Below are 13992 nucleotides of genomic sequence, written 5' to 3' on the forward strand. Positions count from 1 at the left end.
AAATTTTGCGAACTTGCGCGACGTAATAGGTTCTTCTACGTCGCGCAAACTCTAACCTGAACCCTAAACCCTAACCTCTGAAGGAAAAAAAAAACAGCACCTTTTTTAAAAATTTTGCGAACTTGCGCAACACATTAATTGTTTCATCAAGCAAGTTCGCGAAAATTTTTCATTACTTTTGAAAACCCTCTCTCTCTCTCTCTCTCTCTCTCTCTCTCTCTCTCTTCCCCCGCGAGTCTTTCTCACTTCCTCCAACCGTGCCCTCCCAAACCTCCATACCACCACCGATGGCCACGGCTAGCCCCAAGACTAGACCCAACACGTCCGGTCGGACCCCGAGCGTCGCATCCCAATCCTTTGCCGCCCCGATCAACGACCCCAACCACCGGAAAATCGAAAGATTTGGTCGGTTTTTCCCTGAAATTCAAACCTCTCAATCTCTCTCCTCCGGCCACCAATTCAGTTGAGTAAGATATGGATTTTTGACTATTTTCCATGCTCTAGCTGATAGTTGGGTAGGATTTGATCAGTTCCTAGAGTAGGTGGTTCAATTTTCAACCCAAAGTTTGGCCGGATTTCTAGATGAAATTCTGGCCACTTCCTGTCATTTTTGGGGTATGTCCAAGAACAAAAGTTGCTCTAATCGATACCCTGAACCTATTGTGGGAAGTTGGCCATTGATTTTGAGATTTTTTCAGTGATCATTACCGCTTTGGACACCCACGCACTGCTGGCATGTGGGCTTTGTATCCAAAGAACATTGTGTCCCGATGCAATCGCCTAGTTGTCATGAACACATAGGTATGTTCGGATTCCAATTTGGATACCGTTTGAGCCTCAAACGAATTTCGCCTATTGTGCAATTTTCGGGTTTGATATATTCGTACCATTGGATCGAACTTAAACTCACGTATATTGTACCTTGTATTTCTAGGATCGTATAGGGTTCAACGTATCGTGGATCGAAGTGCTGGATAATCCGAAATCGCGAACCCTAGGGCAAGATATGCTTCAATTAATTAGTAAAGATTCTTATACGTTTTTGTTTCTCTTGACTAATTTTTTTGTTGAGTATTTATTTTGGTTAGTTAGTATTAATAAATTAGGGATTTTTATTAGGTTGTATATGCTTAGATTATATCTTGGTAAATTGGATTAATTTTTATGTTTGTTCATTAATGAAGATTCTTATATATTTTTGTTTTATTAGTTGCTGGAATTTATGTTCGTTAATTTTTATGTTTGTTAATTTTTATGTTTGTAAATTGGATTAACTTTGGATGCTTGTTCAGTTGTGCAGATGTCAAACCTTATTAGAAGTCATAAGAAGGTGACGACTGCACAAAGTTCGCCTCTCCCGGCTGACACCTTGCCACGCTCCAAAGACCGATAGACCACTTGCCGGTTGGTCCCGAGGTCTCCCATGTGCCGGCACCATCAGCATCATTAGTGGCGCAACCTGTTAGCACCAGGCGTCGTCACCACCCCCCAACACGATCGACACAACATCGACAAGCGCTACTGGTGCGTCGGGGTCACAACCTGTAAAGATTTCCTTGAACTCCAGCTCTTTTGGACTAAGATTTTAGTAGGATTTGTTATTTAACGTTAAGTTTATCTTTCTTTGCAGCCAAGAAGAACACCCGGGTGACCAACAGTAGTATCAACATTGTATACGACGAGCGGCATCAGGCTACACCAACAGCAGACCAGCATAGCTCATTGGCCCATGACATTGGTCACGTCGTTCAGACCCATTGCTCGATGAAATGGAAGTCTTGGAAGGTCATTCCTGACGAGATGAGGACGAAGGTGCGGGGACAGTTGTCAGTATGTATCCTACCTTTTAATGTATTTTTATTACTTAATGTATGTAATTAATTTATTGCAGACGAACTACAATTTGGAGGACCTCGAATACAAGTCTTTGGCGTACGTCAACAGACTCTTTGCTGAGAGGTACAAGCAGTGGAAGTGCGACCTGCACCACCATTTTCAGGCATTTGATGATCTGCATGTCACTCTTCAGGAGGGTTGCCCAAAGGAGCTTGAGGGGCGGGAGGATAGTTGGGCGTGGCTCTGCAATCATTTTCAGGTGCCCGATTATGTGGTATTTTTTTAATATTAAGTTGAAAATTATTAGACGTTTCTTACTAATGTTTATTTAATTTTTTATATTTCATTTCAATTTCAACTAATACCTTTATTTTTTGTCTAACAAATGAAGGCGAAAGCAAATAAGGGCAATAGGGACAAGAGGACTCTTCTCCACTTGTCACGTCCCAATCCATGTTCTAGATTGGGGAGAACTCAACTTAGATGAAGAACTGTCATTTGAAGAAAGACCAATACAGATTTTGGATCACAAAGAACAAGTTTTACGTAAGAAAATAATATCATTGGTTAAAGTTCTTTGGTTACATGGAAATACCGAAGAAGCTACATGGGAATTAGAGACAGAAATACGTAAAAAGTACCCATAATTGTTCTCTGATTCCAGTAAGTTTTTAATTTCAAGGACGAAAATTTCTTTTAAGGAGGATAGATTGTGAAGACCCGTATTTTAAAATATATATATATTGGTTATATTTATATGTGTAATTATCTTGGTACGTGTATGTAAATATTGTTGTTATACTTTTATATTAATTATTATGAATACTATTATAATAATACTTATATATTTCTATGCTTATGATAATATTTAGTTTCTTTGATTATTAAATAAATATAGAAATATATAAGTATTATTATAATAGTATTCATAATAATTAATATATCACCCATGTAGAAATTTTACTTTTGTCGACCAAAACTCACACTTACTTAGCTTGGCAAATAACTTGTGTTCTCTCAATGTCTGTAGAACAATTGACAGGTGTTGTTCATGTTCTTCTTGAGATGATTAATAAATGAGAATATCATCAATGAACACAATCACAAGTTGATCCAAATAATCATATCACGCATAATATACTTCTTCGTCCATACCATTCTGGATGCCCCGGACCCGCGGTTCGGTGAAAACCCTGCGCCCGGTGCGTGAGAAAATAAAAACTAAAATAAAATAAATAGAAGCCGAAACATAGGTTTAAAATAAACTTCTCTTATAAAAATAGCTCCAAAAATCTTACAACTTTACAATTAATAAACAAAGCTCTATCACTCTCATCTAATTCAACCTCAACTTGTTTAGTCCTTTTCTTGCCTACTAATTCATCTGAAAAATTAAACAGGGTGAGGGGTGAGCAACCATAGCTCAGTAAAGACATGAGACCTTACCACAGTATATTGATATAACTAAATTAAGTGACATGCAATCACACAGCCAAATTTCTCATTATTAATAACAATGCATGAATGCTCTTCATCTAATCCCGTTAATTCATATAACTGGACAAGCAGACCTGCACGTCCCTTACCATGCTTATACCACTTGGTCCCGAATGCCTATTTATATGAACTAACATCCATTTTAATCATCTCATAATTCCCCTTTTGTTAGTTATCTTGTCTAACTCCCTTTCGCCAGTCCCGAATCACCTAATAAAAACCATGTGCACTGTGGAATCCCTGAGACCTGGTACCTGCCAAGAGTTAGACTCAACTACACAAAATACTATTTCCATTACCCTATTTTCCATCATTATTTTCTCAATCCAACAACTCCAACCAATTACCATGACATGATATAATTATGCCAACATTATTCAAATAATTCACAATACGTAAATATCCTATATCAAGAACATTATACAATATTACACATAATATAGAGCTCACAAAATTTAATTAGATCAATCTCCGTAAATGCCCCCAAGAAACCCCTACCTTGACATCAAAGCTTTTGCTAGAAATGTAATGTATTTCCCAATTTTCCACCTTATTCACGCTCACACTCCTTTCTCTGGTATTTTACTTCATTTCTGTGGTTCTCGTTTTTGTTATTGACAACATAGGGGAGAGGCCTTATTTATACTCTTACAAAACTTGGGCATGAAGTAAGAATAGATATATGGATAAGCTTAATGAATAAGGATAAATACGAATATAGGAAGATAAAATCTAACTTCTTACAGGAGCTGTCAAAACACACAAGCTTTAAGCTTTAAAACAATGACACATATATTGGTGACAAGGATGAAATATGCATGTGCCTAATCCATCCACTCCACGTTAAGATGATTAAATCTCATATATATATATATATATATATATAATTACCATGTCAATCCTTTTGTCCAAGTTAACTTGCTCAGAAAAATAAAAAGAGATTTGTTTTAGCTCTTTAATACACAAGATGTGAATAACACAATTCTAACAATTGAATAGTATTATAAATATATAAGTTAAATACCCAAGAAATATCTAAGGATTTAGAGAAAAACAAATCATAAATATATAATTTATAGTTATTCAAATGAACATATGTATATATATTTACTAAGTACAAATAATTATTAAAATAGCATTGTAAACGTAAAACAGTACATATATATATAAACGTTTAATCTTCTTTAAAAACTTTTAAGAATATGGATTCTCACAATCTACCCACCTTAAAGAAATTTCTCCTCGAAATTTAAAAACTTACTGGAATCAAAGAACAATTTTGGGTACTTCGTACATATTTTGGTTTCTAATTCCCTCATAGCTTCTTGTGTATTTCTATGTAACCAAATAATTTTGACCAATGGTATTGTTTTTTTTTTGTGTTCTTTGTGATCCAAAATCTGTATTGGTCTTTCTTCAAATGACAGTTCTTCATCTAAGTTGAGCTCTCCCCAATCTAGAACATGGTTTGGATCAGACTCATACTTCCGAAGCATAGAAACATGGAAAATATTATGTATATTCTAAAGTTCAGGTGGTAATGCTAACTTATAAGCTACTTCACCAATCCTTTCCAAGATTTCAAATGGTCCAAAAAAAAAAACTTGGTGCCAATTTTCTAGTCTTTCCAAATCTTTTTACTCCTCTTCGCGGTGAGATTTTAAGAAACACATAATCACCTATGTCAAAAATTAATGGTTTCTTTCTTTGGTCTACTTAGTTCTTTTGTCGACTCTGAGCAATTAAGAGACATTGCTTGATAACTTTAATCTTTTCAGTTGTCTCTTGAACCAAATTCGGTCCTAACAATACAGATTCTACTACCTCTCTCCAACACACAGGTGATCGACAAGGTCTTCCATATAAAGCTTCATAAGGTGCCATTTGAATACTAGATTGATAGTTGTTGTTGTAGGCGAATTCTACCAACACCAAATGATCTTCCCAACTTCCCCCAAAATCTAGTATACATGCTTTCAACATACCCTCTAAAATTTGAATGGTTCTCTCTGACTGTCCATCAGTTTGGGGATGAAAAGCAATACTAAAGTTTAGTTGTGTACCCAACACTTTCTGTAAAATTCCCCAAAATTTGGAAGTAAACTTGGGATCTCTATCTGAAACAATCAAAATAGGAATCCCATGTAATCTAGTATACATGCTTTCAACATACCCTCTTAGGATATATATATATATATATATATAATTATTTTGGTATGTGTTATATTTTCAGAAATTTTTCTCATTAAAAATAGTAATATTTATATGTTTTGTTTTAGACAGCTTTATCTCTTTGCTACTTTCTGACCAAGTTCAATAGCCTAGTTGTTATGTAAAACAAACTTTAGACTCCAAGTGTCATTATTCCTAGATGACTAAGCTCTATTTTGAGCATGAGGTGTTGGCACTCCAGTAACAACTATCTAAACTTGGAGCCAAACGTTATCAACTACCATACATTAGACCAATTGAAGGAAAGTAGTTGCCACCTATGTAGTACTATAAATAGGAACCTTTTCTTTGATTGTTTTCATGGCATGCGTGGTAGTACATGTAGATAGGCAGATGGATTGTCTTGCCAATTTATTTCAAGAGTTCTCATTATCGAGGTGAGTGGTTTATGTAATGTGTTCTAAAAGTTCTTATTTTGTGATAAAATATGAAACCATGAATTATCGTTGATTTGTTCTATTTACAAATATCTCTCTATTTCAAGTTAAGTATGTCTAATTTGTTGTAATCTTTCACACTATATATATATATATATATATATTGATTGGATTATTTATGAAGTATGTATTATTCATGGAACATGAGAACTTCAATGTTGGGGTATCTGAGGAATAGATGTACCATACGATGACATAGGGCAGTAAGGCCAATAGAGGTCACGTGGTTGGTTACATGCTATGAAGGATAACCGAGATATGAAGGGATGATGTGATATGATCTGGATTGGTGTATCTTTTTTAGAGTGTGTAAAACGGCATTGCTTCACTGGCATATTACATAATTTACTCACTGAGCGGTGGTTGCTCATCCCTCACCCTGTTTAATTTTCAGATGAATTAGTGGGCAAGACAAGGACTAAACCAGTTGAGGCTGAATTAGAGAGTATCAGAGCTTTATTTATTTCTTGTAAAGTTGTAAGATTTTGGAGCTATTTATATATCTATATATATATATAAGAGAAGTTTATTTTAAACCATATTTCGACTTTCTTTTTATTTTCTCACGCACCATGCACGGGGTTTCCACCGACCCCCGAGGCCGGGGAGTGACACATGCCCTTCTCATATAGGATGGAGGTGCTGCGGCGGGTAATAATAAAGTCGTTTATATTCAATTTTTAATATGTCATTAATATTAATTTGTTTTTTCATACTAACAGTTTTCTTTTGTTCAATTCAGGGGGGTCTAAATTCCCGGAGATCGACGTCTTTAGCAACGTTTATGTTCAACCTGGGAATGAGTCCCTTCATGTAAGTATTCCTTAATTTTAATTATTATCTTACGCATTCAAGTTTCATGGTTATTATATGAATGTTTTAATTAATATTTTGTGTTATGTTAAACAGGCGACGATGATGAAGAGCCAGTTGGTTCTTCAGGAGTCCACCTCCCACTTCCTCCCGATACTCCGCTCAAGTCTGTGGATCCTTCACAGGATGCGGGGTTTCAGATCCTGACGAAGACCTTGGATCAGACTCTTGGGAGGAGACCAGGGACATATTGTCGGGATGGGAATGCCCGGCGGCGGGAACCTAGAGCCCTTTCATCGTTGCAGTCAAACAATCGGTGACTGCTTTGACAGATAGGTGGCCGAGCTTAAGACCCAACTCGCCTCGTATAGTACCCAGATGTCACAGCTTCTAGAGTCCCTTGTTTGGTCCAGCATTCCAGTCCTGGATTTTGGTCCCTCGTCGACCTCAGAGCCCTTCCACCCCGAGCATGGCCACCACACCTCGGCCCCTGTCGACAATGTCCAGACCTCCAAGCCGCATTTGCAAGACGACCACGTAGATTTTGGAACATTTTTTTATTAGTTTTTTACTTTCTTAATTACATTTTAAACATTTCTCTTGTACTATATACATTTTTATTTTATTTTTATTTTTTAATTTCTCTTCATTACATTTTTTTTATTGCAATTTCATTTTATTACCACACACAAAAAAAAAAACCAAATTTAATTTTTTTTCAAAATAAAAAAACTTAAATAAAATTTAAATAAAATATATTTTATTTTTGCGCGACAAAACACTTCGGCTCATGAAAAGTCAAAGCAACTAAGATAATTTCGTCGCGCCAACCCATGTTGTTGCACAAAGGTTTGAGAGACGAACAGTGCTCTCGTCCCTACATTTCTGTGCGACGAAGGTAAACCGTCGACCGTACTCGCGACGAATATGTTGTCATTGCGCAGCTTTGAGAGACGAACTTTGTGCGACGAAGGTTAGCCGTCGTTCGGTTTTCGGGACCAATTAAAAATTTTCGTCACGCAAAGTCTTTCTTCACTACCTTTAGGCGACTGATTCAGCGGGACGAAGTTTTTGTCGCGCTGAGGTTTGTGCGACTCAAATGTACTTTGCGTGACTAAATTTTCTCCGTCACGCAAATAGTAAAATGTAGTAGTAAGAGTCTGATAGCAGTGAGCAGTAGTTACTTGTATCTAGGGGTGTGTGGTACTCTTTTTCCTTGGCCAGATGTTTTCCAAGGAAGCTAGGGACTATTAGGTATAGAGGTTCGTGAAACCACAAAGAGTTTTTCACATAAAAGGAAAAGAACAGGATTTCAGGGGGGAAAAGAAAACTTGTCTATTTCTCATTATGTATAGTAGGGTTTTCTGAATTTACATTCGTCTTGTATAACCTTTACAAAAGAATAGCACATGTATATATAACCTACATAAGAATAATCTAGAATAAAGAATATGCCTATATTCCTACTTCATCCATATCCAATACATGCTGGCTTTGTCCTGGATGAGTCTTGGGTGTCTTGAGTGATTCATCGATTGTGTGACTGTCCTTTTCCTTTGCTGCAGCCTTGGGTGTCTTTGAGACTCTGTATTTTCTCCTCTATTAAAATGAGGGACAATATCTCATTACCTTTTGCATCCCCTCTTGGATAAATAAGTCCTCCCTCACAGCATGTGGGTGCTTCCTAGTTCCCAACCTAAGCAAATATATATATATATATATATATATATATATTGTGGCTGGGTTTTTCTTTCGACTTCCATTGGGCTTCCAACAATGAAGGGACAACTACCTAAAACAAATGATTTTATCAATGCATTGTTACTATCCGGCGAATCAAAATTTGCTGCATGACCTGTGTCCTTGATTCTCTCTAATTTTGATTTGGGACCTAAGTGCCTGGAAGCATAAACAAAGTTATATATAACAAGAATCTCCAAAGCATCTGAATTCACGCTCAACAGCTCAGCCTTCTGTTCATCAGTCCAAACTACCCCACTACTCACAATCACAACCTTCTCCACCATCTCTGGATACATCTCAGCATCCAATACGCCACTAACCCGCCATAGCTAAGACCGTAAACCAAAAACCAAAACCAGACCGGGTTTATTGAACCGCCTGTGGTTGGCTGTCCAGAAGTACATGGTGGTTTGGTCATCAATGTCAATGGTACACGGTGATAGGCCACATAGCCTGAAGTATAGTGCTACAAAAGTATCTGAAATTCTGAAGAACATTAAAATCCCAGTCTGTCTTGAACAAAACTGATATGAGGCAGTGGAAAATTGTTGATGTGGCTGAGAGGTAGTAGGAGAAGACATTCCAAAACTTTTGGTAACCCATGGAATTGATTTTTATTGTTGATGGTCTTGCTGTACTTTTTCCCTTGGTTTCTATTGCAATATTGTTTATTGAGTGTCTTCATAAACTAAGCTAATTTACACAAACTTACTAGAAGACCAACCAACATGTATTATATTTGAAAAAACCGAAATTGTTGACATGTGAGTCGAAATCTGGGTAGAGATCTCGTATTCTTCTTTTTTAAGAAACCCTTGTTTATTTACCAAAAGAAAACCAATTCAAAAGCATGCTTATATAAGTATTTTTGGGTTGAAAATGTGACATAGTTTGAAATCGACTAGAGAATGGAAAAACTTTTGTTTGACGTTTACTAGCTACCAAAATTTCGAGGTGGAATGGAGTGCAAATTCAACGCAATAAGATATATCCAATATCTGAAATTGACATGATATATTTTCCCAAGATAAGTATCAATATTAATAGTTGAATTGTCATCATGAGTATGATTCTATATAAGGTGTTTGCATGTCATGGACCTTTCCTCTTTCAAGTCAAGCACAACTCACGTACTTGAGGAATGAATTAAAGAATTATGCTAGCAACAGTGACCCACACGCGCATATGACTTCCAGCTTTTAAGAAGCCTATCAAGTTAAATGTGTTTTTCAACTTGAGATGATGCAGTGTGGTAGCCTGGGTGACATGAATGTTATAACTAAGATGTGTGATCGCTGGTCATGCACAGTGATTTCTAACCATAGATGCATATGGACGCATGAACCAACAACCCATACACGAACAATCCTAGCAATTTTCATCTTATAAATTGTTCAAAGAAAGTCCTTTAACCTGATCACAAGCACATCAATTTCGCTTATTGGTCATATCTCTATATGGTGTGACCATGTGAATCTAATCTACCTTTGTGTTTGCTTGTTTTGTTGTGTAGGAAGTGAGCGCACAAACAGCAATTTCTTGAGAAACAAAAGTTACATCAAGATTCGACCAAAAAAAAAGTTACATCAAGATTCAAGGCATGCCTGCTTCCAAAAGTTAGGCCATCTCACAGCTGTAGCTGCATAAATTAATCAAAGATGACCCATAAGCAAGCATAACCCTGTTTCTGTGTTTGGGTTTCTTCTCATTCCAACTTCACCAATAACATGAAAATATCGCACTCATATATTATATATACATTTTTGCTCCATCTGCAGCCTGCAGCAGTCTCTGTTTAACCCAAAACTAATACATCATTCAATATATTTGATAATGCAAGTCTGTCACACTAAGAGTAACGCAAAACAAATGAAGTTATCAGAGCATTCAGGGAAATGGGTGAATCCATGTTTACTGCATGACCTGTGTCCTTGATTATCTCCACCTTTGATTTTGGCCCCAACTGCCTGTAGATTGAAAAGAAAACATTAACAATAGGTTCAGATTGGTTTCAAATCCTGATTAAATTTGATCATGAAGATGAAATAATAAATTAGTTTAAAGTCACCTTTGCAACTGATAGGCCAAGTACACAGGGAAGACATCATCCTTGTCTCCCCAAATTATCAGTGTTTCCTTCACACAAAAATAACATTCTTTTACAAGACTGAAGAGAGAGATTAATTATGCTAAGTTTTTAAATTATGGCTAAGTTAACTACCTGAGTTAGAATGGGAAGGTCTATATCTGCTTTTTTCCTCAGCAAGTGCTCTGCCAGCTCTAATTTCTCCTTCCTGTGTTGTTTATAGGTCACCTGCATATGCAGCATGCAAACCTCTATACAATTAGGAATTGATATCTTACAAATCCAGTGCTATTAGAATTAGTGTGACGTATAAATGTTCACCGACCACACACATCAATTATTACGTTATTGACAATTTGACAATATAACATACTATTATGCCGTGATGGATACCAATACCATTGAAGAATAAATAACTATAATCTACCATATAAGGTGGTGATCTAAAAATGGAGGAATTTTAGACTCACATTGATGAACCCATGAAGGAAAATATCAGGGACCCACTTAGAAGGGCCAGGTTTGTGCATTGTCAGATTCACCAAGAGCCTCAGATCATGAGCACTTTCAGGTACAAGGAGATTCAATGCATTGCTTCCAACCTTATTGATCTGCTCTCTTTTCTGCTCCTCTGTCATCCCAACCCCACAACTCACAACCACAACTTTCTCCACCAACTCTGGATACATCTCAGCCAACCAATATGCCACATACCCTCCATAACTTATAGAATAAACAGCAAATCTCTCCACCCCTAATCTCTTCAACCCTTCTGCCACACATTTTGCTTGGAAAACCTCTGTCCTTTCTAGCCTGTTGGTGTAGGATTTGCCAAAGAACAATAGATCAGGTATGCACAGATAGAAACTTTGAGAAAGTGAACCCACTTGATGGATGAATTGCCACTTTGAATTGCCGCCATACCCATGAAGCATTACAAGAGCAGGCTTATTAGACCTCCTAGAATTTGCAACCCAAAAGTTCATTGTGGTTTGGTCATCTAATTCAACTGTGCAGGGACAAAGACCACATGATCTCAAGTATAGAGATAAAAGTGCATCCGCAAGTGTGATTAGGAGTGTGATTGGATTCAAATAAGGTAAAATGGAAATCAAGAATTGAGAAATGGCTATGATGGTTGCAAGGTAGAAGGAGAGGACATTATACAATTTTGGGTAGGCCATGGCCATATATGAGTGCTCTCTGTGTGATTGCTTTTCCTTTTTGGCTACTTACATTTGCTTATTGTGCTATGCTTCACGCATTCACCATACAAGACTTAAAAAGAGAGTGAAAGACATCCCCCATTTGTGAGGTAGAGGACAACTGTATAACCCACTTGCATGTTCGTTTGGATGATGAAACCAATCTTGCCAACCCTAAAATGACAAAAAAAGGAAACAATGAGATTGCTCTGTAATTGTAAGGATATTAGGCTGGAGAGGGCGAATAACTGCAATTCGTGTTAGTCTCGCACTTTTGCAGGAGTGAATTAAGTACATTCCTGCAAAAGTGACGGAGGTTGTTAGAGAGTACAAATAGAGTTTTCTTATTAAATTTTTATGTTCTCTTTTTTTAGACTCTCTTTAGATTTTTTTTAAGAGATGTGTCGTTACCCCGAAAGACAATTGGGAATCATATAAAACTGAAGATACCTCAACTAAGCTAATCACTTTTTTCTACTTAGTGACGCAAAAGCTGGCACTTTTCACACTAATTAAAAAGCATGTGTGACATATGGGCCCAAAAGAGTTGAGCCATTAAAGAATAGCACAACCAATAAGGTGCAGCAGGAATCTACAGGATCAGGGCATGGGAAAGCATCACTTTGTCTTCAAGATGGGCACTGACTTCCAAAAATATAAAATTCACAATCAGAAATGGACGTTATTGTCATAGATTTTAAAGAACTACATGTGCATATAAAAAAAATGCCTTTAAAATGTAGTGCACACAAGGCAACAAAATAAGATGCCAACTAGAAATATGCAAGTAGATGGCAAAACATCGTAACAGACATGGAGGATTAAATTAGGCAAGATCTTGGGATAAGCCCAATTCATTATCTATACTTGGCTTCAAATCTAAATAAACTTAAAGTAGAGTAGGGTATTGCACATTTCAACAGTTAATTAATTTGATTCAACATTCTACAACTCGAGTAGGGTATTGCACATTTCAAAAACCCAAAATAGAAAAAAGGTCCAATGGCCAAAGCATTCAAGACCCTTTTCTGTTAGAATAACCCCTTTTCTGTTCAAAATAGCCCATTTACAAGAAAATTCTTGCAGATGGGGCTACCTCAGCTGATATTGTATTCTATTTTTGCTCATTGATACTTTACCTTCGCTTTGCCTGTGGAAGAGAAATCTAGATGTTAAGAAGAACAGCTCGTTTCCCAAAATAATGAACCACAGCTAGCATTTGCTTATTGTCATGTATGAACACACACTAAAAAAACACATCAAAAATACCTTACTTCCAAAGCTTCCAATCTTCTTTAACCTTTACCATCACTTTTAAGCCCATCCCACCATTATTTTCATAATTTAGTCTCCTCATCTTTCTCCTTTTTGCACTTTTTGGACGGCTGTCTATCACTTTTGTCATCCAAATACAATCATTCCAACCTAGATTCCTTAACCATTTCCTCCTTCTTGCTCTCTGTATTTATAAATCTCCAACCACATCTGATTTCATATATAACTCATCATCAAGTTGGTTTTTCTCCAAGAAAAAGAAAAACCAAGCTTGAGTTTTGACTACTGAGCCCACCAATGGCTGCTACTAGCTATGCATACACAAACCATAGCTCATCTCAAAGATCAACAGCCATGGTGCTGGCTCTAGTATCTGCAATTGTACTTTCACCATTATATGTGACAAGCAGAAAAACTGATGCAAGATATTATGAGACAAAATGGAGCTCTGGGTTTGTCCTTCCCATGGTTCTTGCTGGACTTATCATTGCTATTAAAACCACTTCTTCATCAAGTTCATCATCTTCATCAACTCAAGGAGATTCTTTTGTTCCTTCTCCTGAACCTTCATGGGTGCTAAGAATTGGGAGCTCAAGCTGGGGGCTTGCTGGGGTTTTAGTATTGCTGATGCTTGTGCTTTCATGGCAAGGTTCTGTTCATGAATTCTTGTGGAGATAGAGAGAGAAAAATTAAGTCCAATTCTATCTGTTGTTTTCACTTTAATGGATTGTACTGGAAAGTTATATTTTATATCAAATAATGCAAGTGGTATTAGTTAATGGAGATTTTTCTGCTTCATTCAAAATGCGATATTGCAATTCCCTGTGAAAAAAGTGCACAAACTGAATAATTAGCTGCAGTTATACTT

General features: G+C 36.8%; 1 protein-coding gene and 1 pseudogene across 2 annotated transcripts; one reads left to right on the forward strand and one right to left on the reverse strand.

The window, feature by feature from the left end:
* Positions 1–287: 287 nt before the first annotated feature.
* On the forward strand, positions 288–7135 carry LOC148917957 (uncharacterized; annotated as a pseudogene).
* A 2995-nt stretch (positions 7136–10130) lies between these two features.
* Positions 10131–12140, reverse strand: LOC103327767 (uncharacterized). 2 transcript variants are annotated; one of them, XM_089049573.1, is made up of 4 exons: positions 11115–12130; positions 10780–10872; positions 10627–10694; positions 10131–10525 (listed from the first exon to the last, which is right to left on the reverse strand). In XM_089049573.1, the coding sequence occupies exons 1-4, from the start codon at positions 11832–11834 to the stop codon at positions 10408–10410; spliced, it is 999 nt and encodes a 332-aa protein (XP_088905699.1). In that variant the 5' UTR covers positions 11835–12130; the 3' UTR covers positions 10131–10407. The 2 variants fall into 2 exon arrangements, with proteins under 2 accessions (XP_088905699.1, XP_088905700.1); XM_089049574.1 differs by lacking the exon at positions 10627–10694 and having other exon boundaries at positions 11115–12140.
* Between the last annotated feature and the right edge of the window lie 1852 nt (positions 12141–13992).

This window comes from Prunus mume, linkage group LG4, assembly GCF_029339155.1.
Source record: "Prunus mume cultivar Tortuosa linkage group LG4, ASM2933915v1, whole genome shotgun sequence".
NCBI classification, from domain to species: Eukaryota; Viridiplantae; Streptophyta; class Magnoliopsida; order Rosales; family Rosaceae; genus Prunus; species Prunus mume.